Raw genomic sequence first — 26,272 nt, forward strand, 5'->3', positions numbered from 1 at the left:
AGCCATTAGAGTGCTAGGTGCTGGGGATCTCCAGATAAGTGAAATGGGGTCCCTGTCTTCAAGGGGATATCAACTACGACAGACACGTCCAAGGGGCCAGGGGCGGGGGCAGAAGGGGCAAGGGCGTGGGGTGAGGGCAGTATCTTTGAGCTGGATTTTGAAGAATGTGTAAGATTTCAAGGATGCGGGGCCAAGGGAGGCGGTGTTCTGGGCCAAGTGGACAGCTTGTGTGGAGCACAGACAATGCAAAAGAACACGCTGTGTTCAGGCAATGACGAGTGATTCGGGGAGACCAGATCATGAGAGTGCGAGTGGGGGTGGACTGCTGGAGAACAGAGCGGGCGGGGAGCACCTGCTAACTGAGAGCTTTGTTAAGATCTTGGCTGTGATCCTGCAGGCAACAGGAAGGGGGTGAACTCGTCTAAGCTCATGGTCAGATTGAGATAGCACTGAGGTGACAGCAATTTTTGCTAAACATCATAAATAAAACTATAGACCAGCCCAGAAGCAGTGCCAAGGCCACCGTTAAAGAGCACTGGTATAATTAAGGAACCAATTCACTTTAAACTTCTATAAGCCATAATGAGAAACATGAAAGTAATGCAGTCTGGGACTCCCCTGGCGGTCCAGTGGTTAAGACTCTACGCTTTCACTGTGGGGGACATAGGTTTGATCCCAGGTCAGGGAACTAAGCTCCTGCATGCTGTGCAGTGCAGTCAGAAGAAATAAATTAAAAAAATAAATACAGCCTTTCCTCCTCTCTGAAGAGATACTGGGGAAACAAAGCTCTGGTTAATAAGGTCAGCCTGGGGGAAATGGAAAGAAGTTTTGCCTATGGTGGTGGCTGGAAAGGAGGATGAGGCAGACTGTGTTTCCCTGAAATCTCATCTAGGAGGACCTGGGCCTCGCCTGGCAGAGTGGGGCTCCACACACAGGTGTCTCGTGCCTGGGAGCAGAGTCTCTGTGACAAGGACAAGAGAGCTTGGTTCCGTGCAGGTGGATAACCTAGTGGCGGGGCCTGCCTTGCTGGGAGCTACTAGGCTAGTGAATAAGAAGTTTCCTCTCCCAGGACGAGTCTTCCTTTGCCTCCTGTAGCATGCCTCGACTTCTAAGAAACTTCTGACCACAAAGATGGTTCTTTCGTTACTTCTCCTTTTATTGAATCTAGGCATTTACTCCACAAACATTAATCAAGTGCCTTATATATCTGCCTGTGATGCAGGAGACCCAGGTTCAATACCTGGGTTGGGAAGATCCCCTGGAGGAGGGCATGGCAACCCACTCCAGTATTCTTGCCTGGAGAATTCCACGGACAGAGGAGCCTGGTGGGCTACAGTCCATGGGGCTGCAAAGAGTCAGATACAACTTAGCAACTAACACTTTCACTTTATATATGTACCAGGTACATTCCAGGTGCTGGGAGATCCAGTCATGATCAAAACGGACAAGGCCCCTGCCCTAATGGAATTTACATTCTAGTAGAGGAGACAGATAAGACGTTGTAACTAAATTAATATAGAATATAATTTCAGAGAGTGATGACCAGCAAAGGATAAAGTGACAGAGACTAGAGGCTTTAACTAGAATGATCACAGAGTTTCTGTCTGAGAGGTAACCTCGGAGCTGAGTTGACTTCTATAAAGGAGGCATTCATGCAACCATCTGGGGAAAGAGCCCTCCGGGCAGAGGGAGCAGCAAATCAAAGACCCTGTGATTGAAAGACATTGGGCATGCTAGGGATTAGCATGAAGGCCAGTGAGGCTAGAGCGGAGGAAGAAGGTGGGAGGGTAGCAGGCTTGGTGGTCAAGGTGGGCATGGTTGTGGGACCAGAGCACATAAAACCCAGGAGGAGTGAGTGTGAGGGGACCCAATCATCTGATACACACTGTTAGGTGGAAATGTTGGCTGCATGCATGCGTGCTTAGTCACTTCGATCATCTCCAACTCTGTCCGACACCCTGGACTGTAGCCCATCACGCTCTTTTGTCCATAGGATTCTCCAGGCAAGAACACTGGAGTGGGTTGCCATGCCCTCCTCCAGGGCATCTTCCCCATCCAGGGATCGAACCCATGTCTCTTAGGTCTCCTGCATTGGCCAGCAGGTTATTTACCACTTGCACCACTGGGAAGCCCCCAGAAATGTTGGCTACACAGCTGCTATAGGAATGTGGAGTTCAGGGATGAGGCTCAGTCTAGAGACAGACGTTTTAGATTCTAGTGTCTAGATAGTATTGATAAAGGATGAATGAGATCATCTAGAATATGGATAGTGAAGGAAATGGCAGCCCACTCCAGGATTCTTGCCTGGGGAACCCCATGCACAGAGGAGCCTGGCAGGCTACAGCCCATGGAGTCACAAAGAGTCAGACACAACTGAAGTGGCTTAGCACACAGAATATGGTAGTCAGTAGCCCCATGGTGCTACTGAACATTTGAAATGTGGCCAGCCCAAATTGAGAAGTGCTAGACATATAAAATACAAACCAGATTTCAAAGACAGTATATAAAAAAAAGAACATAAAATACCTCATTGATATTATTTTTATAATGATTATGTGTTGAAATGATAAAACTTTGGTTCTACTAAGTAAAATACATTATTAAGATTAACTTCACCTGTTTCTTCTTGCTTTTTAAAATGTGGCTGCTAGAAAATTTTAAATTACCTCTGTGGCTTGAAATTGTGGCTCCTGTTAACATTTCCATGTGATGGTGCTGGTCTAGGAAATCACTGTACGTACAGAAAAGGGCCAAGGGTAGAGCCCTCAAATGCTACAACATTTCACATCCAGGGAAAGGAGGAAGATACAGCCAAGGAGGGTGAGAAGGAATAGCCAATGAGGTAGGAGGAAAATGAAGGGAGTATGATGTGATGTTCAGAAAGGCAAGTGATAAAATTATTCAACAAGGAGGGAGTGTCAGATGCTGCTGGGAAGGCAGTTCAAGTAGCAGAGGGTTGGATTGAACATGAGCAGTTTTACTGCAGTGGTTTGGAAGTAGTTGGATTTGGAAAGCTGGTTGGAGAGAGCACAGAAGTGAAGACATAAGAGTGGTAAGCTAAGAGAGCTCTTTAAAGTTTGGCTTTAAAGAAATGCAGAGAAATGGGTGGTAACAGGAAGAGGATTTCAAATCTGGAGAAGGTTCATGTGTTTGGTTGTGGTTGTTGGTTTGTTGGTTTGGAAGGGGAGACAGCTCTGCTGATGGTGGTACTGTCCTCAGGGCCCTCAGTTGGGGAAATAAGGCAAGTATGCCAGAAAGAATTTGAGACAGTTGAAACTCAAAGGTTATTTAGATTGAATGATTTTCTTAGAGCTCTAGGAACACAGATGCTGGCAGGATGCCTTCTTTCTTTGTTTTCCCTTTGTCTTTCATCTTTTTTCTTTTTGGTTGTCCTTCCCCTTCTTTCTTCTACCCCTGACAGTGGTGGGTCAAAAGCAACGTTTGCCAGTCCAGGTTCCATGCACGGTACTGGATGCTTGGGGCTGGTGCACTGGGACGACCCAGAGGGAGGGGAGGGGAGGGAGGAGGGAGGAGGGTTCAGGATGGGGAACACGGGTATACCTGTGGCGGATTCATTTCGATATTTGGCAAAACTAATACAATATTGTAAAGTTTTAAAATAAAATCAAATTAAAAAAAAAAAAAGCAACGTTAACCTGCTGTGGCCTGGTATTTTGGAAAATGAGCTCCTTTTCCATGGGCTTCTTTAAAGCTCAGAGATAGTTTATTTCCCAAGTGTCTAAGAAGCCTTTCTTAGTGGCAGGGGAAAGGGACACGGCCATGTTTTTTAAGATGTCACAGGGACTCACCAGTGATGTGAATTGTTCCTGGCCTAAGGAATTCTCCTGTTCTCCTGTTGAATTTCTGAGGGGCTTCTGAATTGCTCTATCCCTTTGCTTCTTCCAGATCTCCAGATGGAACTTGTGTGTGTGTGTGTGTATGTGTGTGTATATATATAGTTTGTGTCATAATTAGTGAGTACTGTGTGGATCTGGGGTTGTCATCTTCGGGCAGAATTGTGATATTGGATTATAGACTTTGAGTGATTTGAATAAAGTGCCAATACCTTTCAGTCAAAGCCCACCTGGAACACATCTGCCATTGAACAAGCTGGTTTTATTATTCATTGCAGTGAGAAAGAACACAAACCCGTGGGGAACCATGAGACTTTTCAGTGAGAGAGTCTCAAGTCATTTTGATACCAGGACCCTGTCAGCTTTCCATGTGGTTTGGAAACTTTTGCTTGCCAAGGCCTCAGTCACTCTCAGTGGGTGACTGCTCAAGTTCACCTTCACCTCAGAGCCTGTGGTCACCACATCAGAGCTTACGGCTAGAGGGCAGTGCAGGCTGGGCCTGGAGCCCATCTATGAAACAGCAATGGCAGGTTGACTATTTCTGGAAGCAGAAGAGATCCAGGGTAGGGAGAGGGAATCCAGAACCTACTGAATTCAACTTGATGGTACTTGAATCAAGACCCCAAGGGGAGCTATGATAAGTCCCTGCCTGCCTCTCCACAGTGCTCCCGCTGTATGTGAATATAGCATCCTTTCTCTGGGTTATGGTACTGATCAGAACCCTTCCCCTCCACACACCAACTCTGATTAAAAATGTCAGCATAATTTATTGTAAAGTTTAAAAATAAAATAAAATTTTAAAAAATGTCAGCATAATTTAAAAAGTGTGATTATCAACTGATATGCTTCCCTAGTCGTATCATCTCTAGCTTTGGCTAGAATGAATGGAAAATGTATTATGATTAAGGTTAATATAAAGGGAAAAAATCTAAAGCATTATATTGTTGTTGTTTTAGTTGCTAAGTCATGTCTAACTCTTTTTGACCCCATGGACTATAGCCCTCCAGGGTGCTCTGTCTGTGGAATTCTCCAGGCAAGAATACGGGGTAAGTTGCCATTTCCTTCACCAGGGGATTGTGCCTAACCAGGGTTCAAAACTGGGTCTCCTATAGGTTCTTTACCACTGAGTGACTCGGGAAGGCCAAAACATTATATAGGAATACCTATATCTTGATAGCAAAAGCAGTACAGAAGATGAAAAATAAAATGAAATTTCAGAGTATTATTTTTAGATATGTAAGTAATTCCTTGTGCTTTTGAGTCTACAGAGGCTAAAGTTTAAACAAAAAGCTTGTTGAAATTATTGCTATGTATTATGCATCATTTCTTTAAATAAAAAATTTGAGACTTGCCTAAAAAAAAGAAAATGTACAGTAGACTCTCAGTTGATTATCTGCACTAATGGAAAGGAGGCTAAGGATAGATAATTCTCCTATGACATAGAATCAGAGTCAAGGGAGAATTACCCTTTTGATGGTCACTTTGGCCGTTTCTCATTTTGGGCTACTTAAAACAATGCTGTAAGAAACATTCTTGCATGTATATTTTTGTGTGCAAGTGTGAGTATAGCTACAGGGTAAAGTTCCAGTTGTGATGTTACTATATCAAAAGGTATGTATATATTTTTTATTTTGATACTGTGAAATTGCTTATTCAGAGAGCAATTTACACTCCATAATGTATGAACATGTCTATTTTTCCCATCTTTGTCAGCATGGAACATCAAAATTAAAACTTCTTGACAATCTGATAGGTGAAAATGTTGACTTGATATTTTGATTTACATTTTTTTAATTATGAGTAGGACTGAGCATTTCTTTATGTATTTCTTTTTTGATAAACTTCCTGTTGTATCATTTGCCCCATTTTATATCCAGTTGTTTGTCTTTTATTGATTTATATGCACTCTTGCCAGTTAAGAAAATCGACCCCGAAATCTATATTTGCTGTAAGTATTACTTCCTAGTTTGTTATTCATTTGCTGACTCTACTTTTTTTGGCCAAAAGTTTAAAATTTTTATGTAGTCGGGTATCTTAATTTTTTCTTTATAGCTTATCAATACAATTCTGTCTGCCTGGGTACACCCATGAATAGTAAAAGGCCTCCAAATCTAATGGGCCCCCACACAAAGCAATAGATCAGGTTTTGTATATTTGTCTTTTATTTTTTGGTAACAGCTTTATTTATTTCTTTATTTTTGGCTGAACTGCATGGCATGTGGGATTTTAGTTTCCTCACCAGGGATCAAACATGCACCTCCTGCATTGGAAGCATGGAGTCTTAACCACTGAACTGCCAGGGAAGTCCCAGTAATAGCCTTATTGAGCTGTAATTCATATATGATACAATTCACTCTTTTAAAGTATACAGTTCAGTGCTTTTTAGTATATTCAAAGATTTGGAGACTTCCCTGGTGGTTAAGAATCTGCCTTCCAATACAAGGGATTCACGTTTGATCCTTGGGGGAACTAAGATTCCACATGCCACAGAGCAACTAACCTGCGAGCCACAACCCTCTCACCACAACAAGGATCCTGGGTGCCACAACTAAGACCCTATGGAGCCAAATAAATAAAATTTTTAAAAAACCAAAGATTTGTGTGACCATCACAATTAATTTTAGAATATTGTTATCACTTCAAAAAGAAATTCTGTATTCTATCACTCAAAAAACACCTCTAGCCCTAAGCAAAATACTTTCTGTGTTTACCTATCTTGTACATTTCATGTAAATGGAACCATTGTCTTTTTTAAAGGAAGAATAGTTCTCTCTAATGGAAATTCCCTTTATATATCTTTTCTTGCATAGTTTAAGAATCTAACTGGAGGATAAGGAGTCAGGTAAAATGATTGTGTAATATACTGGATATTGAATCATTTTTTTTGGTTTCTTGCTCTATATTTTATTTTAGTGAACCAATTATGTCTGAATCACCAAGTGAAGTTTCTGGCAGTGTGGAAGTTCTGGAGACCAGTGATGAGGGTAAGTAACCCAATATAATCTTGATAACTAGAACTAGACTTGTTTAGTGTGTTTAACCCTTAGAAGACAGAATCAAGTCACAAGAAGACAAGTTCATATCAAATTTCTAATGATAATACTCAGTCAACATTTACTTTTCCATCTTCTAAGCTCTTCTCTTTCATCTCAATCTCTGATAGTCTAAAAAGTTTTGTCTAGACCTTGCAGTCTTCCTTGAAGATGGTTACCAGGTTCTGTTTACTAAGGCAAAAGAAGTATTTCTGCTTAATCAGAAAAAGAAATAAGAACAGGCCATGATCTGAGAGATTCAATTGAGGTTTTGCCATAGATAGTAATCCAGATCTAACTAATAGATAAATTTGTAATTTTGAGGTGTAAAGGGGGCATAGTAACAAAATTTACAAAAATTTCTTTTGCAAAATCTACTTAGATGTGTATTCATTTAAATTATAATTATAAACTATGAATCACCTGTGAGTGATAGGAGACCATGGATGGGGTAATAGGCAAAGGTCACTAAACAATGATAAGTTTTACTGACACTGAAAAAAAATGTGGAGGGAAGGGGAAGAACCCAAAGATATAAGGTGAGACATTGAATTTAAAGACAGAACTGAATTGAAGAGTTCACTGGGTTGTTCTTCAATGATTGCTGAATTTTCTTAGTAGTGTGTTGGGCAGAAGACTTGGTCTGGAAAGACAGAGAGCAGGGAACCTTCTTGAGGCTTCCCAGAGGCCTGATTTCACTAATGAAGTGAGTAGGGGGATGCTGAACATGGTGCACGGACCCCTGAGGACAGGGCTTGGGTCTTCATCTCTGTGTCACCATTGTTCAGTATTGGGCCTCAGAGAGCGTGATTAGATGCTCAAAAGTTTTTAAGAAATGAATGAATAAATAAATGAATGATAGGCCTCCTCACCAAGGCAGCCCCAACAACCAAATGAACTGACCTATCTTTTTGGATATGAGCTAGACAGATGTCTACCAAAAAAGATGGCAATGCAGTGCATCTTGATGAAGACTGGAGGTAAGGAAATACCCTTTCTCTATTCACAATCCTTTTTAAGAGACCAAACATTTGGGTACATTTGTAGTATGAGTCATTGCCAGACAGAGAATACAGTGGCTGTTGGGAAGTTGAAGGGAAGAAAGGCTAATTAGAAGAGTTTTCTTTCCAAGAAGCAATGCAAGAGAGCAAGGTCACCATTATGTGCCTTGCATTTTGAAAGCTCATTAAGTTCAACCCAGAAGGGCCTGTGTGCATGGTAGGTAAGCAAATACACAATCCGAGGTGATAATTTCTTCACTGGAGTTGTGTTTTTTTCTCTGGGGGAAGGTCAGGGGATGGCTTCCATGGGCTGTTTCTTAGCATGTGACATACTGCCGGCCTTCAGTGGATGGGGATGTTGAAAGCTACTGCCTGTTTGGGAATATGTAGTCCTTGGACTTGGACAGGGAGGTCAATGGCTTTGTTACAGGAGAAATCCAGACAGCTGTCAGCTCACTGACCATCACTGCTGTGCCTTGTAGGGGAATAAGTTACCCAGTGTATAGGTGACCTACATAAGTGTTGTTGTTGTTTAGTCACTAAGTCATGTCCAACTCTTTGCGACCCCATGGACTGTAGCACACTATGCTCCTCTGTCTATGGGTTTTCCCAGGCAAGAATACTGGAGTGGGTTGCCATTTCTTTCTACAGGGGATCTTCCCCACCCAGGGAATTGGGAAAGCTCATAAACCCAAATGAGCTTTTTGGCCAACCAATATTTTACATCCTCATGGGAAAATAAGCTGTTTCTGCCGAAATGGAAGATTGGAGGGAAATTGGAATGTGTGCATACTTAATTTTTAACACCTGTTATAGTTCTTACAGAGAAGGCAATGGCACCCCACTCCAGTACTCTTGCCTGGAAACTCCCATGGACGGAGGAGCCTGGTAGGCTACAGTCCATGGGGTCGCTAAGAGTCAGACATGACTGAGCGACTTCACTTTCACTTTTCACTTTCATGCATTGAAGAAGGAAATGGCAACCCACTCCAGTGTTCTTGCCTGGAGAATCCCAGGGATGGGGGATCCTGGTGGGCTGCTGTCTATGGGGTCTCACAGAGTCGGACACGACTGAAGCAACTTAGCAGCAGCAGCAGTAGCAGCATAGTTCTTAAGTCATTAGTCGTTTGGTTAATTTAGGAACATAAAAATGTGTCAAAACATAATTTGGTTTGTACAAATTATGAAGTTTTGTACAATTATGTTTGGTACACTCAGTTTTACAGCCTGAAAAATTTATTGGAAGTGTTTTTATTCAGTTATTAAGTGTTTATAGATTGTGTCACGGATCTAGCTACCACCTGCTGATTCTCTCCTGGCTCTCTTTGCTGGTATGTAAGAAGCAGGTTTGCAACTTGAAATCCTCTAGCTTTGCCCACCTCCCTTCCCTTATGGGATTTCTAGGCAAGAAGGACAATAACCATTATGGTTCCCAACACTGAGCAGAAAGTTGTTCTCATTTCAGAAGGCCAGAAGGAGATCTGCCTGTCAAGAATCAATAAATCCCATTCCTTCTGTTTGAAAAATGGCAGTGGCTACAAAGGCTCCTTCCTGTTTGTGAGATGGCACTGCCCAATTCTTAATCACTGGGCAGCAATTATTTAGTGGTCTGTTGGAGCTGGCTCAGGCTGACTTGAGAGGCTGTGCATGTCTCTTCCTAAATGTCATATTACTAGCTTGAAATTGACCACCGTGGGAGTATTTACACCACAGAAGTAGGCAAATACTACAGATAAGGGCATTTATCCTGAGATCTAATTGGTAAATATATCCCAGTAAAAAACTGAGTATAGTCATTAACAGAGTATAGCAATCAGGATTTTACATTAAAATATCCCTATTGCATGGATTTTAGGAATCCTTAGGGGGTGGGAAGATTAGAAAGCTGGGGAGCAAAATGCAGATTATTTTAGGGCCAGCCTACTCTGTCCTGTATACTTTTCAGCACTTTCACGTTGAATCCTCACAGTAGTTCTATGAGGTCAAACATCATTTTAAATAATTCATTATCCTAGAAATTCATTTAATTTTTTTCCTTAAAAAATTAAAAAAGGGAACTTTGGAAAATATATATTTCCTAATGCGTCTTCATGCTTTATTCTGTCTGTCTCAAGGTACACTTGCCAAATTTATCCTAACCATGACCCTATGTAGGTATATCCTAGTAAATGAGAGATTCCTCAGACCTTTCAGAACTGAAGTTACTTAAGCAAGGATTATCAAGCATAAATACTACCATCTTCCTTCATTGCCCCAATGGTGCTTCTCTTTATCTATAGATGGTTAGATGGTTAGAATTGATAGATCAGTTTTATAGATAGAATTGAATCTGGTCTTAATAGACAATAATTGATTCCTTAATTCTAGCTCACTTATTAGCATTTACTACATGCCAGATCCTATGCCAAACTCTTTCCTACATTATTTACAATTTATATCAATCGTGATAAGGGCCAGCATTTAAATGATAGGATGCTTAAGAATGGCTGTGCCCAGTGATCTCAATTTAAGGAAGGGATGTGACAAGCTATGTTGGTTCTCTGCACCCCTCAGTGGGTTCAGCTGTCTCTGGAGTGTCACCGTGTGTTTGCACTGTGCTAGTTGCTAAAAAGGATGCTAAAGAGGGCCTGCCTACAGCCCTGAGCTGGGGGACAGTAGCTAAAACATAGAACCGTATCTTATTCCTTTCTCATTGATACACAAAACATAGTAAGTGCTTGACCTTAATAAATGTTCACTGAATAGTTGAATGAATGAATGAAGGCACAGACTAGAGACCATTCAGGTGCAAAATGTGTGGTGCCAGCAGTCAAGTTTTAAGTGTGCAAAAAGGAGCATGAATTGTAGTGATGGTGGAAAATTGGACTTAAGGCAGGCCTTGAGGTTTAGAAACCTTTCTAAAGGTTCTAGACTAGGCAGGCCCAGGAGCAATCAGTACACAGACAGGCCATAGTATTTCAGCACTAGAAGGAGCCCTACTTCAGCATTTGCCTAAGTGTGTTTTGCTAGATGTTCTGCATACATGCATCGGGGAGACAACACTGATACCCAGTTTCTTGGCACTTCACCATCCACATAGGCATGTTGAAGTTTCAGAAAAGTTTTGTTGGAACACAGAGCCCTAAACTGTGTTTAATCAACATTTTTCAGATTGACTAGACTGCAGAACCCCCTTTTCATGCAATAGACCTATGAGCATCCCTCTGAACACGCTTTGGGAGACACTGATTAGCATGATCCCCTTATTTTCCAGCTGAGCCCCAGAGAGGTTGAGTGACTTGCCTGAGGTTACAGAGCTAATCGATAGCAGAGCCAAACCAAGCTCAGTATTCCAGAGTTTTCTTACTCTCTGGTGGTGTTTTCCACCACACCACTAAGCCTATCTTATAACAGTCTTGTTGGCTTCCAGAGACCAGGCTGTTGGGAATTGGAATGAGACACCTGAGTTGGTAAATTACTGCATGTGAAACAGTAAGAGCAGGTTCCTTCTCACGGATGAATGCAGCACAAACTCCCCTGCCCTCCCCCTCTTCTGAGCCGGGAGAAAGATACATGTGCTTATTAAGAAACTCAAGAAAACCCAGAGAGAGCCTGAAGAGCATTGAAAACTCACATTCCTCACTGCTGCCCTGTTTTGTTTTGTTTTGTTTTTAATGACAGTAGACCAAACTTTCAATTATCTGCATTTGCAGAGGGCAGCAGCCCTGTAGGTAATCTGAACCAATCAGCAATAATTGAGGAACAGTGCACATAATACACCCACACATACATGCACACACACACCCTCCCTTGCAAAATTCTTTGGTGATGTTGTCACGCCTTTTGCACAGGGTGCTTCTTTGCCCAGCACCCCTTTCTGCCCAATTCCTGGCCCTCTCCCTTCCTCATAAAGCCCTTCTTAGAAGACATCTTCCATGACCACACCAACCCCCTGCACTCGTTCCTTGGGTCTGCATCCTTGCAGCACACAGGTTGGGCAATACCAGCTCCCACATGGATTTCCAAAGGTCCTGAAGTATCTGTCACATGTGGAAGCTTGGCTTCCCAGCTGGATCACAAAAACTCCAGTGATCAGGGTACCAAGTGCTTATGTTGGCTCAAAAGTTGCTGTGTATGAATGAACTTCTTAGGGCCAGGGAAGAGGTGTGTGTTAATAGTTGAAATTGAGAGGCAAGTGAATGCAGGGTGAGTTGAGCATGAATAGAGGCTGCCTGGAGGCCACAGGCTGGGGCCTGAGCTTCTGCTTTCACCAGAAACACAGATACTTTGTTGGTGAGTTCCTAAGAAGAGAACAAAGCAGATGAACAATGCCAGGGGCACTGGTGCGAAAGCTAGGGCCTTTTGGGATCCTACTCCTCATTCCCATCATGAAAGCCATTTCCTCTCCTGTGTTCCCTTCCACCATCACACTCTGTCTCACTTGCATTTATAACTTCCAGGAAAAAAGAAATCCAGATTTAAAGCCTTCAAGAGCTTCTTTGGCAAGAAGAAGAAGAAAGAGCCCAAAGATGTCCGTGGAGGGAGATGGCTCAAAACAAGCTTGTCCAGCAGCAGTATTGACATCTCTTTTCTGAAGTCAGTTCAAGGTCAAGAAACCATGCCAGGGTAAGCTCAGGACGGGTGGGGGCTGAGGACAAGGCAAAGGGCAGGGAGCTACAGCCAGGTCCTCGTTTGGCAGCTGAATCATCACTGGCCTTTGGTCCCCAGGGGCTCTTGCTCACCCTGTCTGTGGGAGGTGGGTCTGCAGCCTTTGCCAATGCAGCCACATCCTGGGGGGTTTGCCCTGTGCTCATAGATATATGCTTGCTGTCTGGGTTTCACAGCTCAGTGGGTTGGATGGGGCATACCAAATGCATATCCCACTCCCCTAAGAGCACTGGGTAAGAGGGTGTGGGTAGATCAGGGCAATCCTGCTGTGTCACAGCTACAAGCACTTGAGATGTGGAGCCTACCACTAGAGAGGAGCTGGTGGCCTCTGTTTCATAAGGGAAGGATAGTCTCCATCGTTTTGGAAGCTTGATCTGATTTGCTTGCACTGCCCTCAGACTCCAGATCTCATAATGTGTGATTAAAATCTTAGATGGTGAAGCCATCTAGCTGGGTTGAGACATAAGGGTGAACTCACTGTGTTAATTAAAAACAACAACAACAACAACAACAAGCAAGCAAGGAACCCAAGTCTATTTCTCCCTCCATCCCAAGAGACTGGGGCCAATGCTGTAACTGATCATATAAGTATGGGGAAGACTGTTTCTCAGCCACCACTGCCATTCCGATTCAGACTTTCATCTTTGAAGCCCCAAATTCCACATCTTAGAAATGTGGAAAATCTGGACGCCCAGTACCCCCCAGGCTCTTTCTGGATCAATTGAATTGCCCTCTATGGAGTTCCACTTGGGCCTGTTCCCCTGGCCTTAAACCCCAGACTTATCTGAAATCCCAACAAAACTCAAGTGTCCTGCTATCCATTGCCTCAAGGCTTTGCTTGGAGGTAATGAAAGCTAGTGGAGGTGATGGAATTCCAGTTGAGCTATTTCAAATCCTAAAAGATGATGCTGCAAAAGTGCTGCACTCAATATGCCAGAAAATTTGGAAAGCTTAGCAGCGCCCACAAGACTGGAAAAGGTCAGTTTTCATTCCAATCCCAAAGAAAGGCAATGCCAAAGAATGTTCAAACTACGACACAATTGCACTCATCTCATACGCTAGCAAAGTAATGTTCAAAATTCTCCAAGCTAGGCTTCAGCAGTATGTGAACTGAGAACTTCCAGATATTCAAGCTGGATTTACCAAAGGCAGAGGAACCAGAGATCAAATTGCCAACATACATTGGATCATAGAAAAAGCAAGAGTACCAGGAAAACATCTACTTCTGCTTTATTGACTACACCAAAGTCTTTGATTGTGTGGCTAACAACAAAATGTGGAAGATTCTTAGAGATGGGAATACCAGACCACCTTACCTGCCTCCTGAGAAATCTATACTCATGTCAAAAAGCAACAGTTAGAACCAGACATGGAACAATGGACTCCAAATTGGGAAAGGAGTAAGTCAAGGCTGTATATTGTCACTCTGCTTATTTAACTCATATGCAGAGTCAGTTCAGTTCATTTCAGTCACTCAGTCATGTCCAACTCTTTGAGACCCCATGGACTGCAGCACGCCAGGCCTCCCTGTCCATTACCAACTCCCAGAGTTTACTCAAACTCATGTCCACTGAGTCGGTGATGCCATCCAACCATCTCATCCTCTGTCATCCCCTTCTCTTCCTGCCTTCAATCTTTCCCAGCATCAGGGTCTTTTCAAAAGAGCCGACTCATTGGAAAAGACTCTGATGCTGGGAAAGATTGAGGGCAGGAGGAGAAGGGGAAGACAGAGGATGAGATGTTTGGGTGATATTACAGACTCAATGGATGTGAATTTGAGCAAGCTCCAGGAGTTGGTGATGGACAAGGAAGCCTGGAATGCTGCAGTTCATGGGGTCGCAAAGAGTAGGACACAACTCAGCGACTGAACTGAACTGAACTAATAAGACAGTTAGCAAATGTGTTATACTGCTTACTAACAGCACAGAGGTCTCATTAAAATGGACCTTAATGAGTGCATTGAATGTGAGGAATTTCAGATATCTTTACTAGGGAGGGAGATGGTTTTGCACTGAGGGGCTGGCTTCATACCTCACAAACCATACATTATAGACCATTGCCTTATAGGTCTCAGTCAGTTCAGTCACTCAGTGGTATAGGTATAAGGAAGACTAAGATTAGCTCTACTAAAATCCAGAGGGTGGGGTGGAAGAGGGAAGATCTTTTATAACTTTCACCTTAATAATAGCAAGACTCAGGGTCTTCCTTCCCCTTCCACAGTGTTGTCACTGCTGAACTGTATACTTTCAGTGGTGAATTATATGGTATGTAAGCTATATCTCAGTAAAGCTATTATATATAAAAAACTATGTGTGGATCATTTGAAAACATTAAAATTATGCAGAAGTACGTAGAGTATAAAATGAAAGTACTCCTGCTGTTCCTAGTGCCATTCCTCAGAGGGAAACACTGCTAACAATTTGGTGGATATCCTTCCAGACTTTTCTCTATGATCAGAAACTATATATGTATGTAATATATGTGTGCTCAGTCACTTCATTCATGTCTGACTCTTTGTGACCCCATGGACTATATATAGCCTGCCAGGTTCATCTGTATATAAGATTCTCCAGGCAAGAATACTGGAGTGGGTTGCCATGCCCTCCTTCAGGGGATCTTGCAAACCCAAGGATTGAACCGGAGTCCCTTATGTCTCCTGAACTGGCAGGTGAGCTCTTTACCACTAGCGCCACCTGGGAAGCCCATGTCATATATGTATATGTATTAAATGGGACCATACTATTCTTTATTTTCCTCACTCAGTATCTCATGGAAGACTGTGTGTGTCAGCACATATGCTTCTGAGGTGTCTGTGGTAGGCCATAGTATAGACACACATGTATCTTTGGTTCCCTTGGCTGCTTTCATAAGACTTTTTCCTTCCTGGCCAGGGCCAAGAGCAGAATGGGGATCAGAGCCCTGTCTCATGACAGCATCTTTATGTTGGAGCCTGACCCTGAAAGATCAGAAAGGAAGCTGTACCCCTCTCCAGAGATCCCAAGAGGCAGACCTTTGCAGGTAATGGCGAACTGGAGCATCAGCTCATACTTGGACTCCTGATTCCACCCCCACTGTTGTAAACACTGGATAAGAGAATATCTAAGTATATGATGTGCTTCCCTAGTGCCTGACACACAGTATTGGCCAGGATCACCATCTTCACTTCTCTTTATGCACCCCGAAAATGCTCTGAGTATTATAATGGTGACATTAATGTGCAGGCATTCCAACCCCCATGTTTTTTCTTTCTTCCACAGAGATCTCATATTTCTACTACTCTGCCTAGAGCTGGGACTGGTAGCATGCCTGAAGCTATGTTTGGAACTGTGCCAAGAGGTGCAGCCAGAAGTGAATTCCATGTTGCACGCTACAAGACCACTGAGGTAATAAAGTAGAATTGTTCAAAGTCAAACAGGCAGACCTATGCTTGAATCCCTGCTCTACTATTTATTGGCCCTGTGACATTGGGCTGATTACTTAATCTCTCTGAGCCTTCCTTTCTTCATCTATAATGGGTATAATATAAATATCTAGTTCAAGGGGTTGTCTGTGAGGATTGAATAAAGACTCAGAGAGATTAAAGAAATTGTTCCAGCTGACCGTATAGTTAGTGGTAGCCCTGGAACTCTGACTCAAATGTGTCGACCTCCAACCTATTAGCCTTTCCATTAGCCCAGTCTCTAAGGTGTTGAAATTCTCTGGCCCTGCCTCAACAGGAAGGAGGGCACATCTTTAGTCTCCATTGTCTGAGGAAACCTCACAAATAGCTGAGGAAAGAAGAGAAGGGAAAGGTAAGGGAGAAAGGGAAAGATATATCCATCTGAATGCAGAGTTCCAGAGAATAGCAAGGAGAGATAAGAAAGCCTTCCTCGTGATCAATGCAAAGAAATAGAGGAAAACAATAGAATGGGAAAGACTAGAGATCTCTTCAAGAAAATTAGCGATACCAAGGGAATATTTCATACAAAGATGGGCACAATAAAGGACAGAAATGGTATGGACCTAACAGAAGCAGAAAATATTAAGAAGAGGTGGCAAGAATACACAGAAGAACTGTACAAACAAGGTCTTAGGTAACCACGATGGTAACCACATTGGCGTTATCATCTATCACCTAAAGATAGATAGATATCCTGGAGTGTGAAGTCAAGTGGGCCTTAGGAAGCATTACTATGAACAAAGCTAGTGGAGGTGATAGAATTCCAATTGAGCTATTTCAGATCCTAAAAGATGATACTGTGAAAGTGTTGCACTCATTATGCCAGCAAATTTGGAAAACTCAGCAGTGGCCATAGGACTGGAAAAGGTCAGTTTTCATTCCAATTCCAAAGAAGAGCAATGCCAAAGAAGGTTCAAACTACCACACCAGTAGTACGCATTTCACCTGCTAGAAAGGCCATGCTCAAAATCCTTCAAGCTAGGCTTCAACAGCCTGGAATTTCACACTATGTACTCTGCATATAAGTTAAATCCGGAATTTCACACTATGTACTCTGCATATAAGTTAAATAAGCAGGGTGACAATATGCAGCCTTGATGTATTGTTCCCAGATCTACCTGTTGCTTCTTGACCTTCATACAGGTTTCTCAGAAGACAGGTAAGGTGGTCTGGTATTTCCATTTCTTTAAGAATTTTCCACAGTTTGTTGTGATCCACACAGTCAAAGGCTTTTGAGTGTTCAGTGAAGCAGAAGTAGATGTCTTTCTGTAATTCTCTTGCTTTTTTCTATAATCCAATGGATGTTGGCAATTTGATCTCTGGTTCCTCTGTCTTTGCTAAATCCAGCTTGAACATCTGGAATTTTTCAGTTCACATACTGCTGAGGGAAAAAATGGAAAGAGTGACAGTCTTTATTTCCTTGGGCTCCAAAATCACTGTGGACAGTAACTACAGCCATGAAATTAAAAGACACTTGCTCCTTGGAAGGAAAGCTATGACAAACCTAGACAGCATATTAAAAAGCAGAGACATCACTTTGCTGACAAAAGTCTGTCTAGTCAAAGCTATTTGGTTTGTCCAGTAGTCATGTATGGATTGTGAAAGTTGGACCATAAAGAAGGCTGAGAGCCAAAGAATCGATACTTTTGAACTGTCATGTTAGAGAAGACTCTTGAAAGTCCCTTGGACTGCAAGATCAAACCAGTGAATCCTAAAGGAAATCAACCCTGAATATTCATTGGAAGGACTGATGCTGAAGCTGAAGCTCCAGTACTTTGGCCACCTCATGCAAAGGGCTGACTCATGTGAAAAGACCCTGATGCTGGGAAAGATTGAGGGCAGGGGGAGAAGAGGGCGACAGAGAATGAGATGGTTGGATGGCATCATGGACTCAATGGACACGAGTTTTTGCAAACTTCAGGTGATAGTGAAGGACAGGGAAGGCTGGTGTGCTGCATTCCATGGGGTTGCGAAGAGTCAGACACAACTTAGTGAGTGAACAACAAAAGCCAAGTAAAGCCTTCCGTAAAAGTTAACTTTTATGGAATAATATAATATTCTGTATTATATTAATTATATTAACAGGATAAATAATAATCACTGCCATTATTACAGTGATTATTAGTACAATTGTGCTTTGGGATTGTTAATCCCCGAGGTCTGTTGTTAAGAACCACCAGTGGGGCCTAGTAGTCATAAGAGGGCAACGTAGATGTTGGCCAGGAGTACTCCACAGACAGAAACTCAATGTGGCTCCTTTTCTTTGGCTTTGAGAGTTTGACATCCATCTGTCCTGAGCAGGAGCAGAGCCTATGACAGAATCAAGCATGTCAGCTCCATGTCAACAAGGATTTTGTTTTGTTTATTGCTATAGACCCAGTGCCTAGAATGGTGTGGCACATTGTACATGCTTAGCCAGTATTTGTTAAAAAGATAAAATCAGGGATTCTGATACACATCAAGAGGATCATGGCAGGGGCCAGTGCCTCAAATTCAAGTATAACATGAACTCCTAACTGGAATCAACTAAATCAGTCTGCTGAAGCTCAAGGTAAAACCAAATGAACAATTTTTATCCCCTTCAGAAAACTAGTCATCCAGTTCTAACCAGGAATAGTTGTGTAGATTTTCTAAAATTGCCAGAAAATCAGTCTCAACAGGCTTAAGATAAGCAACCAACACAGTCAAGATTCCATCCAGACGATTCCTGGACAGAGAGAATGATAGAAATAAAGATTGTAGCCTGGATGCCAAGCCCAGAACATAACCCAAAGACTCATCTCCCCAAGATCTGGACTTCCAAAGATAAGACAAAATCAAAACAAAGATCGGACTCAAATAAGATTTCTAGTTGGCATCAGTAGGAGATAACACCAGGGTTCTGGTTTTGAGCAAGGAAGCAATTTGAAGTTTCTGTCTTTGCGATTGGCAAAAGTGTGCAGCAACCCAGAGTGTGAACCCAGGCTATTGGTTTGTGTAGGTACTAGAAGTGAAGACAAGGAAGTAGGAGATTCTTTCCTTGGCTCGTTTTTTTTTTTTTTTTTTTTTTTCCCACTTAGGGTTCTTAACCCTTCAACCTTTGAGCGACAGGTAATTTGGGGGAAGGCACACAGTTTTTAACTTTTTCTTTCTATACTCTTCCTTGACAGATTCCACTACTGCATCCATGCCAACCCAGCATCAGCTCACATCTCATTCGATCTGACTCCATCTCTAAGGATCTTGAAGAAATGTCTGTTAATTATGAGTCACCTAAGAAGAGTTCATCATACAACATCTTGACAAGCAAGGAGGTGAGTGTTAGTTCCAGCCAAAATTGCAGGTTAAGGGCGGTGGGTGCACAAGTCAGAGGCATTATTTCTTCTTACCTTTCTTTTTTCCTGCTGTAGCTCAATACTAAGGGGATGTTTGGGGAAGGAGCCGCCATTTTTGGCTTTTGATTTGCCTGTTGGTTTACATTTTCTGTCCAATTCTAAAAACCAAATAATCAGCACTGTAATTTATAAGGTATGGGAGACAGTATTTTTGGAAAAAATAAGATTGTGGATGTTTTCAGTTCTTTCATGAAGAAAACTAATAGAGATTTTTATGTAAGTAAAGCCTCTACAATTTCAAATGCCAAAAATACCAAAGGTTAGGGCATATAGTATGGTTTGATAAACACATATCTGTATGAAAAATCATTTGACATGAGAGGGCATGTATGTGTATTTCATGCATCTAGCTTTGGCCAGCCAACAATACCCATCAACAATAGGAAAATCAGTAGACCGTCCTCATTAACACCTCCATTCACAAACTGTGAATGGAACTGTGGTTAATTGGATTGGCTTTTTCCACATCAATCATGATGATCATATTATTTTTCCTTCATTCTTTCAATATGGTATATTACATTTGATTTTCATATATTATACAGTGATTTTCATATGTTAAACCTCCTAATTCTTGGGTAAATCCCAGTTACTCATCATGTATAATTGCCCTTAAAATGCTGTTGGATTTGGTTTGTTAGTATTTTGCATGTGTATTCATGAGGGATTTAGGTTATACCATTCATTTCTTGTGATGCCTTTATCTGGCTTTGGAGTCCTGGTAATGCTTGCCTCGTAGAATCAGAAAGTGTTCCCTCTTATATGTGTTTTGAAATATTTGTGAAGGATTGGTATTATTATTTAAAAGTTTGGTAGAATTCACCAGTGAAGCCATCTGGTCCTGGTTTTTTCATTGTTTTGAGGTTTTGATTACTGATTCAATCTGTTGCTATAGGTGTATTCAGGTTTTCCATTATTTTTTTATTCAATTTTAGTAATTTGGATGTGTCTGGGAATTTATCCATTTCATTTAGGCTATCTACACAAGTATTCATAGTACTGTTTTATAATCCTTTTTATTTCTGTAAGGTTGGTAGTAATTGTTTCCTTTCAATTCTGATTTTAATAATTTGTGTCTTATTTTTTCTTAATCAATCTAGCTAAAGATTTGTCCATTTTGTTTTACTTTTTAAAGGATAGACTTTTGGTTTCATTGATTTTCCATATTGTTTTTCTATTCCCTATTTCATTATCTCTGCTTTAATCTCTATTATTTCCTTCCTCTTTCTAGCTTTGGGTTTAGTTTCATCTTTCTGGGTTCCTTAAGGTGGAATAGGAGAAGGCAATGGCAACCCACTCCAGTACTCTTGCCTGGAAAATCCCATGGGTGGAGGAGCCTGGTAGGCTTCAGTCCATGGGGTCGCGAAGAGTCAGACATGACTGAGCGACTTCACTTTCACTTTTCACTTTCATGCACTGGAGAAGGAAATGGCAACCCACTCTAGTGTTCTTGCCTGGAGAATCCCAGGGACAGCAGAGCCTGGTGGGCTGCCATCTATGGGGTCGCACAGAGTCGGACATGACTGAAGTGACTTAGCAGTAAGGTGGAACATTAGGGTAGTGATTTGAGAGCTTCTTTTTTTAACAAGCATATACAGCTATGCATTTCTAAAGACTGTTTTTGCTGTACCATATAAGTTTATGTTGTGTTTTAGTATTAATTCATGTCAAAGTATTTTCTAACTTTCCTTTTGATTTCTTCTTTGACCCATTCATTGCTTAAGGGTATGTTGTCTAATTTCCACCTATTTGTGAATTTTCCAGTCTTCCTTCTGTTATTGATTGTGTAGTTTTGTTCTGTTGTGATCAGAGAAGATATTTTGCATGGTTTTAATCTTTTAAAATTTATTAAGACTTATTTTGTAGCCTAGCATATGGTTTACACAGGAGAATGTTCATGTGCATTTCAGAAGAATACATATGCTCTTTTTGAATGGAATATTATACATACAAATATATATATATATATATATATATATATATATATGTTAGGTTTGTATTATTGTTTCAAGTTCTCTATTTCCTTATTGATCTTCTGTCTAGATGTTTATTCATTATTGAAAGTGGGATACTGACATCTCTATTATTGTATAACTGTCCATTTCCTCCTTCAATTCTGTCAATTTTTGCTTCATGTATTCAGGAGTAGGTCTGTTTTTTTTTGGAGGGGGGTCTGTTGTTTTGTTTATGACTGTTCTATCTTCCTGATGGATTGACCCGTTTATCAATGTATAATGTCCATCTTTGTCTCCTATAACAATTTTGACTTGAAATCTGTTTTGTTTGATTTTAGTATAGTCACCCTAGCTCTCTTTTGGTTATCATTTTCTTGGAATCCCTTTAATCATCCTTTCACTTTCAACTTGTTTGTTTTTGGATCTAAAGTGAGTTTCTTGTAGACAGCATGCAAATAGATCATGTTTTTAAAATTCATCTTGCTAATTTCTGCCTTTTGATTGGAGAGTTTAATTAATTTACACTCATAGTAATTACTAATAATGAAGGACTTCTGCTGTTTAGCTCTTTTTTGTACCTCGGTTCTTCCATTACTATCTTATTTTGGATTTTAAAAAAATGTATTTATTTTAATTGGAGGCTAATTACTTTACAATACTGTAGTGGTTTTTGCCATACATTGACGTGAATCAGCCATGGGTTTACATGTGTTCCCCATCCTGAACCGCCTTCCCACCTCCCTCCCCATCCCATCCCTCTAGGTCATCCCAGTGTACCAGCCCTGAGAACCCTGTCTCATGCATCGAACCTGGACTGGTGATCTGTTTCACATATGATAGTATACATGTTTCAATGCTGTTCTCTCAGATCATCCAACCCTCACCTCCTCCCACAAAGTCCAAAAGACTGTTTTATACATCTGTGTCTCTTTTGCTGTCTTGCATATAAGGTTATCATTACCATCTTTCTAAATTCCATATACAACTTAAGTGACTTAGCAGCAGCAGCAGCAGCATACTATATTGGTGTTTTTCTTTCTGGCTTACTTCACTCTGTATAATAAGCTCCAGTTTCATCCACCTCATTAGAACTGATTCAAATGTATTCTTTTTAATGGCCGAGTAATATTCCATTGGGTATATGTGCCACAGCTTTCTTATCCATTTGTCTGCTGATGGACATCTAGGTTGCTTCCGTGTCCTGGCTATTATAAACAGTGCTGCAATGAACATTGTGGCACGTGTACGTGTCTCTTTCAATTCTGGTTTCCTTGGTGTGTATGCCCAGCAGTGGGATTGCTGGGTTGTATGGCAGTTCTATTTCCAGTGTTTTAAGGAATCTTCCACACTGTTCTCCATAGTGGCTGTACCAGCTTGCATTCCCACCAACAGTGTAAGAGGGTTCCCTTTTCTCCACACCCACTCCAGCATTTATTGCTTGTAGATTTTTGGATAGCAGCCATTCTGACCAGTGTGAGATGGTACCTCATTGTGGTTTAGATTTGCATTTCTCTGATAATGAGTGATGTTGAGCATCTTTTCATGTGTTTGTTAGCCATCTGATGTCTTCTTTGGGGAAATGTCTGTTTAGTTCTTTGGCCCATTTTTTGATTGGGTCGTTTATTTTTCTGGAATTGAGCTACAGGAGTGGCTTGTATATTTTTGAGATTAATTCTTTGTCCATTGCTTTGTTTGCTGTTATTTTCTCCCATTCTGAAGGCTGTCTTTTCACCTTGCTTATAGTTTCCTTTGTTGTGCAGAAGCTTTTAATTTTAATTAGGTGCCATTTGTTTATTTTTGCTTTTATTTCCAATATTCTGGGAGGTGGATCATAGAGGATCCTGCTGTGATTTATGTCAGAGAGTGTTTTGCCTATGTTCTCCTCTAGGAGTTTTATAGTTTTTGGTCTTGCGTTTAGATCTTTAATCCACTTTGAGTTTATTTTTGTGTATGGTGTTAGAAAGTGTTCTAGTTTCATTCTTTTACAAGTGGTTGACCAGTTTCCCCAGCACCACTTGTTAAAGAGATTGTCTTTTCTCCATTGTATATTCTTGCCTCTTTTGTCAAAGATAAGGTGTCCATAGGTGCGTGGATTTATCTCTGGGCTTTCTATTTTGTTTCATTGATCTATATTTTTGTCTTTGTGCCAGTACCAGCGTGTGTCTTGATGACTGTGGCTTTGTAGTATAACCTGAAGTCAGGCAGGTTGATTCCTCCAGTTCCATTCTTCTTTCTCAAGATTGCTTTGGCTATTCGAGGTTTTTTGTATTTCCATACAAATTGTGAAATTATTTGTTCTAGTTCTGTGAAAAATACCATTGGTAGGTTGATAGGGATTGCATCGAATCTATAGATTGCTTTAGGTAGTATAATCATTTTCATTATATTGATTCTTCCAATCCATGAACATGGTATATTTCTCCATTTATTAGTGTCCTCTTTGATTTCTTTCATCAGTGTTTTATAGTTTTCTATATATAGGTCTTTTGTTTCTTTAGGTAGATATATTCCTAAGTATTTTATTCTTTTCGTTGCAATGGTGAATGGAATTGTTTCATTAATTTCTCTTTCTGTTTTCTCATTACTAGTGTATAGGAATGCAAAGGATTTCTGTGTGTTAATTTTATATCCTGCAACTTTACTATATGCATTGATTAGCTCTAGTAATTTTCTGGTGGAGTCTTTAGGGTTTTCTCTGTAGAGAATCATGTCATCTGCAAACAGTGAGAGATTTACTTCTTTTTTTCTAATCTGGATTCCTTTTATTTCTTTTTCTGCTCTGATTGCTGTGCCCAAAACTTCCAAAACTATGTTTTGAAATAGTGGTGGTGAGACTGGGCACCCTTCTCTTGTTCCTGACTTTAGGGGAAATGCTTTCAAGTTTTCACCATTGAGGATAATGTTTGCTGTGGGTTTGTCATATATAGCTTTTATTATGTTGAGGTATGTTCCTTCTATTCCTGCTTTCTGGAGGGGTTTTCTCATAAATGGATGTTGAATTTTGTCAAAGGCTTTCTCTGCATCTATTGAGATAGTCATATAGCTTTTATCTTTCAATTTGTTAATGTGGTGTATTACATTGATTGATTTGTGGATATTAAAGAATCCTTGCATCCCTGGGATAAAGACCACTCGGACATGATGTATGATCTTTTTAACATGTTATTGGATTCTGTTTGCTAGGATTTTGTTAATGATTTTTGCATCTATGTTCATCAGTGATATTGGCCTGTAGTTTTATTTTTTGTGGCATCTTTGTCTGGTTTTGGTATTAGGATGATGGTGGTCTCATAGAATGAGTTTGGAAGTTTACCTTCCTCTGCAACTTTCTGGAAGAGTTTGAGTAAGATAGGTGTTAGCTCTTCTCTAAATTTTTGGTAGAATTCAGTTGTGAAGCCATCTGGTCCTGGGCTTTTGTTTGCTGGAAGATTTCTGATTACAGTTTTGATTTCTGTGCTTGTGATGACTCTGTTAAGATTTTCTATTTCTTCCTGGCTCAGTTTTGGAAAGTTATACTTTTCTAAGAATTTGTCCATTTCTTCCAAGTTGTCCATTTTATTGGCATATAGTTGCTGATAGTAGTCTCATGATCCTTTGTATTTCTGTGTTGCCTGTTGTGATCTCTCCATTTTCATTTCTAATTTTGTTGATTTGATTCTTCTCCCTTTGTTTCTTGATGAATCTGGCTAGTGGTTTGTCTTTTATTTATCTTCTCAAAGAACAAGCTTTTAGCTTTGTTGATTTTTGCTATGGTCTTTCGTTTCTTTTGCATTAATTTCTGCCCTAATCTTTAAGATTTCTTTCCTTCTACTAACCCTGGGGTTCTTCATTTCTTCCTTTTCTAATTGCTTTAGGTGTAGAGTTAGGTTATTTATTTGACTTTTTTCTTGTTTCTTGAGGTAAGCCTGTATTGCTATGAACCTTCCCCTTTGCACTGCTTTTATAGTGTCTCATAGGTTTTGGGTTGTTGTGTTTTCATTTTCATTCATTTCTATGCATATTTTGATTTCTTTTTTTATTTCTTCTGTGATTTGTTGGTTATTCAGAAGCGTGTTTTTCAGCCTCCCTATGTTGGACTTTTTAATAGTTTTTTTTTTTTTTTCCTGTGATTGACATCTAATCTTACTGCATTGTGGTCAGAAAAGATGCTTGGAATGATTTCAATTTTTTAAAATTTACCAAGCCTAGATTTATGGTCCAGGATGTGATCTATCCTGGAGAAGGTTCCATGCACACTTGAGAAAAAGGTGAAATTCATTGTTTTGGGGTGAAATGTCCTATAGATATCAATTAGGTCTACCTGGTCCATTGTATCATTTAAAGTTTGTGTTTCCTTGTTAATTTTCTATTTAGTTCATCTATCCATAGGTGTGAGTGGGGTATTAAAGTCTCCCACTATTATTGTGTTATTGTTAATTTCCCCTTTCATACTTGTTAGCATTTGCCTTACATATTGCGGTGCTCCTATGTTGGGTGCATATATATTTATAATTCTTATATCTTCTTCTTGGATTGATCCTTTGATCATTATGTAGTGTCCTTCTTTGTCTCTTTTCACAGCCTTTATTTTAAAGTCTATTTTTTCTGATATGAGTATTGCTACTCCTGCTTTCTTTTGGTCTCCATTTGCATGAAATATCTTTTTCCAGCCCTTCACTTTCAGTCTGTATGTGTCCCTTGTTTTGAGGTGGGTCTCTTGTAGACAGCATATACAGGGGTCTTGTTTTTGTATCCATTCAGCCAGTCTTTGTCTTTTGGTTGGGACATTCAACCCATTTACATTTAAGGTAATTATTGATAAGTATGATCCCGTTGCCATTTACTTTGTTGTTTTGGGTTCGAACTTATACACTTTTTCTGTGTTTCCTGTCTAGAGAAGATCCTTTAGCATTTTTGGAGAGCTGGTTTGGTGGTGCTGAATTCTCTCAGCTTTTGCTTGTCTGTAAAGCTTTTGATTTCTCCTTCATATT

General features: G+C 40.6%; 1 protein-coding gene across 1 annotated transcript in view; it reads left to right on the forward strand.

The window, feature by feature from the left end:
* Nucleotides 1-6,777: 6,777 nt before the first annotated feature.
* Nucleotides 6,778-26,272, forward strand: part of KIAA1210 (KIAA1210 ortholog) — a 43,659-nt gene continuing 24,164 nt past the window's right edge. The window contains exons 1-6 of the mRNA XM_027535489.1: nt 6,778-6,838; nt 11,718-11,858; nt 12,327-12,492; nt 15,426-15,552; nt 15,792-15,917; nt 19,123-19,266. Coding sequence (XP_027391290.1) covers nt 6,778-6,838; nt 11,718-11,858; nt 12,327-12,492; nt 15,426-15,552; nt 15,792-15,917; nt 19,123-19,266 — 765 coding nt within the window. The remainder of the gene's footprint in view (nt 6,839-11,717; nt 11,859-12,326; nt 12,493-15,425; nt 15,553-15,791; nt 15,918-19,122; nt 19,267-26,272) is intronic.

Source organism: Bos indicus x Bos taurus, chromosome X, assembly GCF_003369695.1.
Source record: "Bos indicus x Bos taurus breed Angus x Brahman F1 hybrid chromosome X, Bos_hybrid_MaternalHap_v2.0, whole genome shotgun sequence".
NCBI classification, from domain to species: Eukaryota; Metazoa; Chordata; class Mammalia; order Artiodactyla; family Bovidae; genus Bos; species Bos indicus x Bos taurus.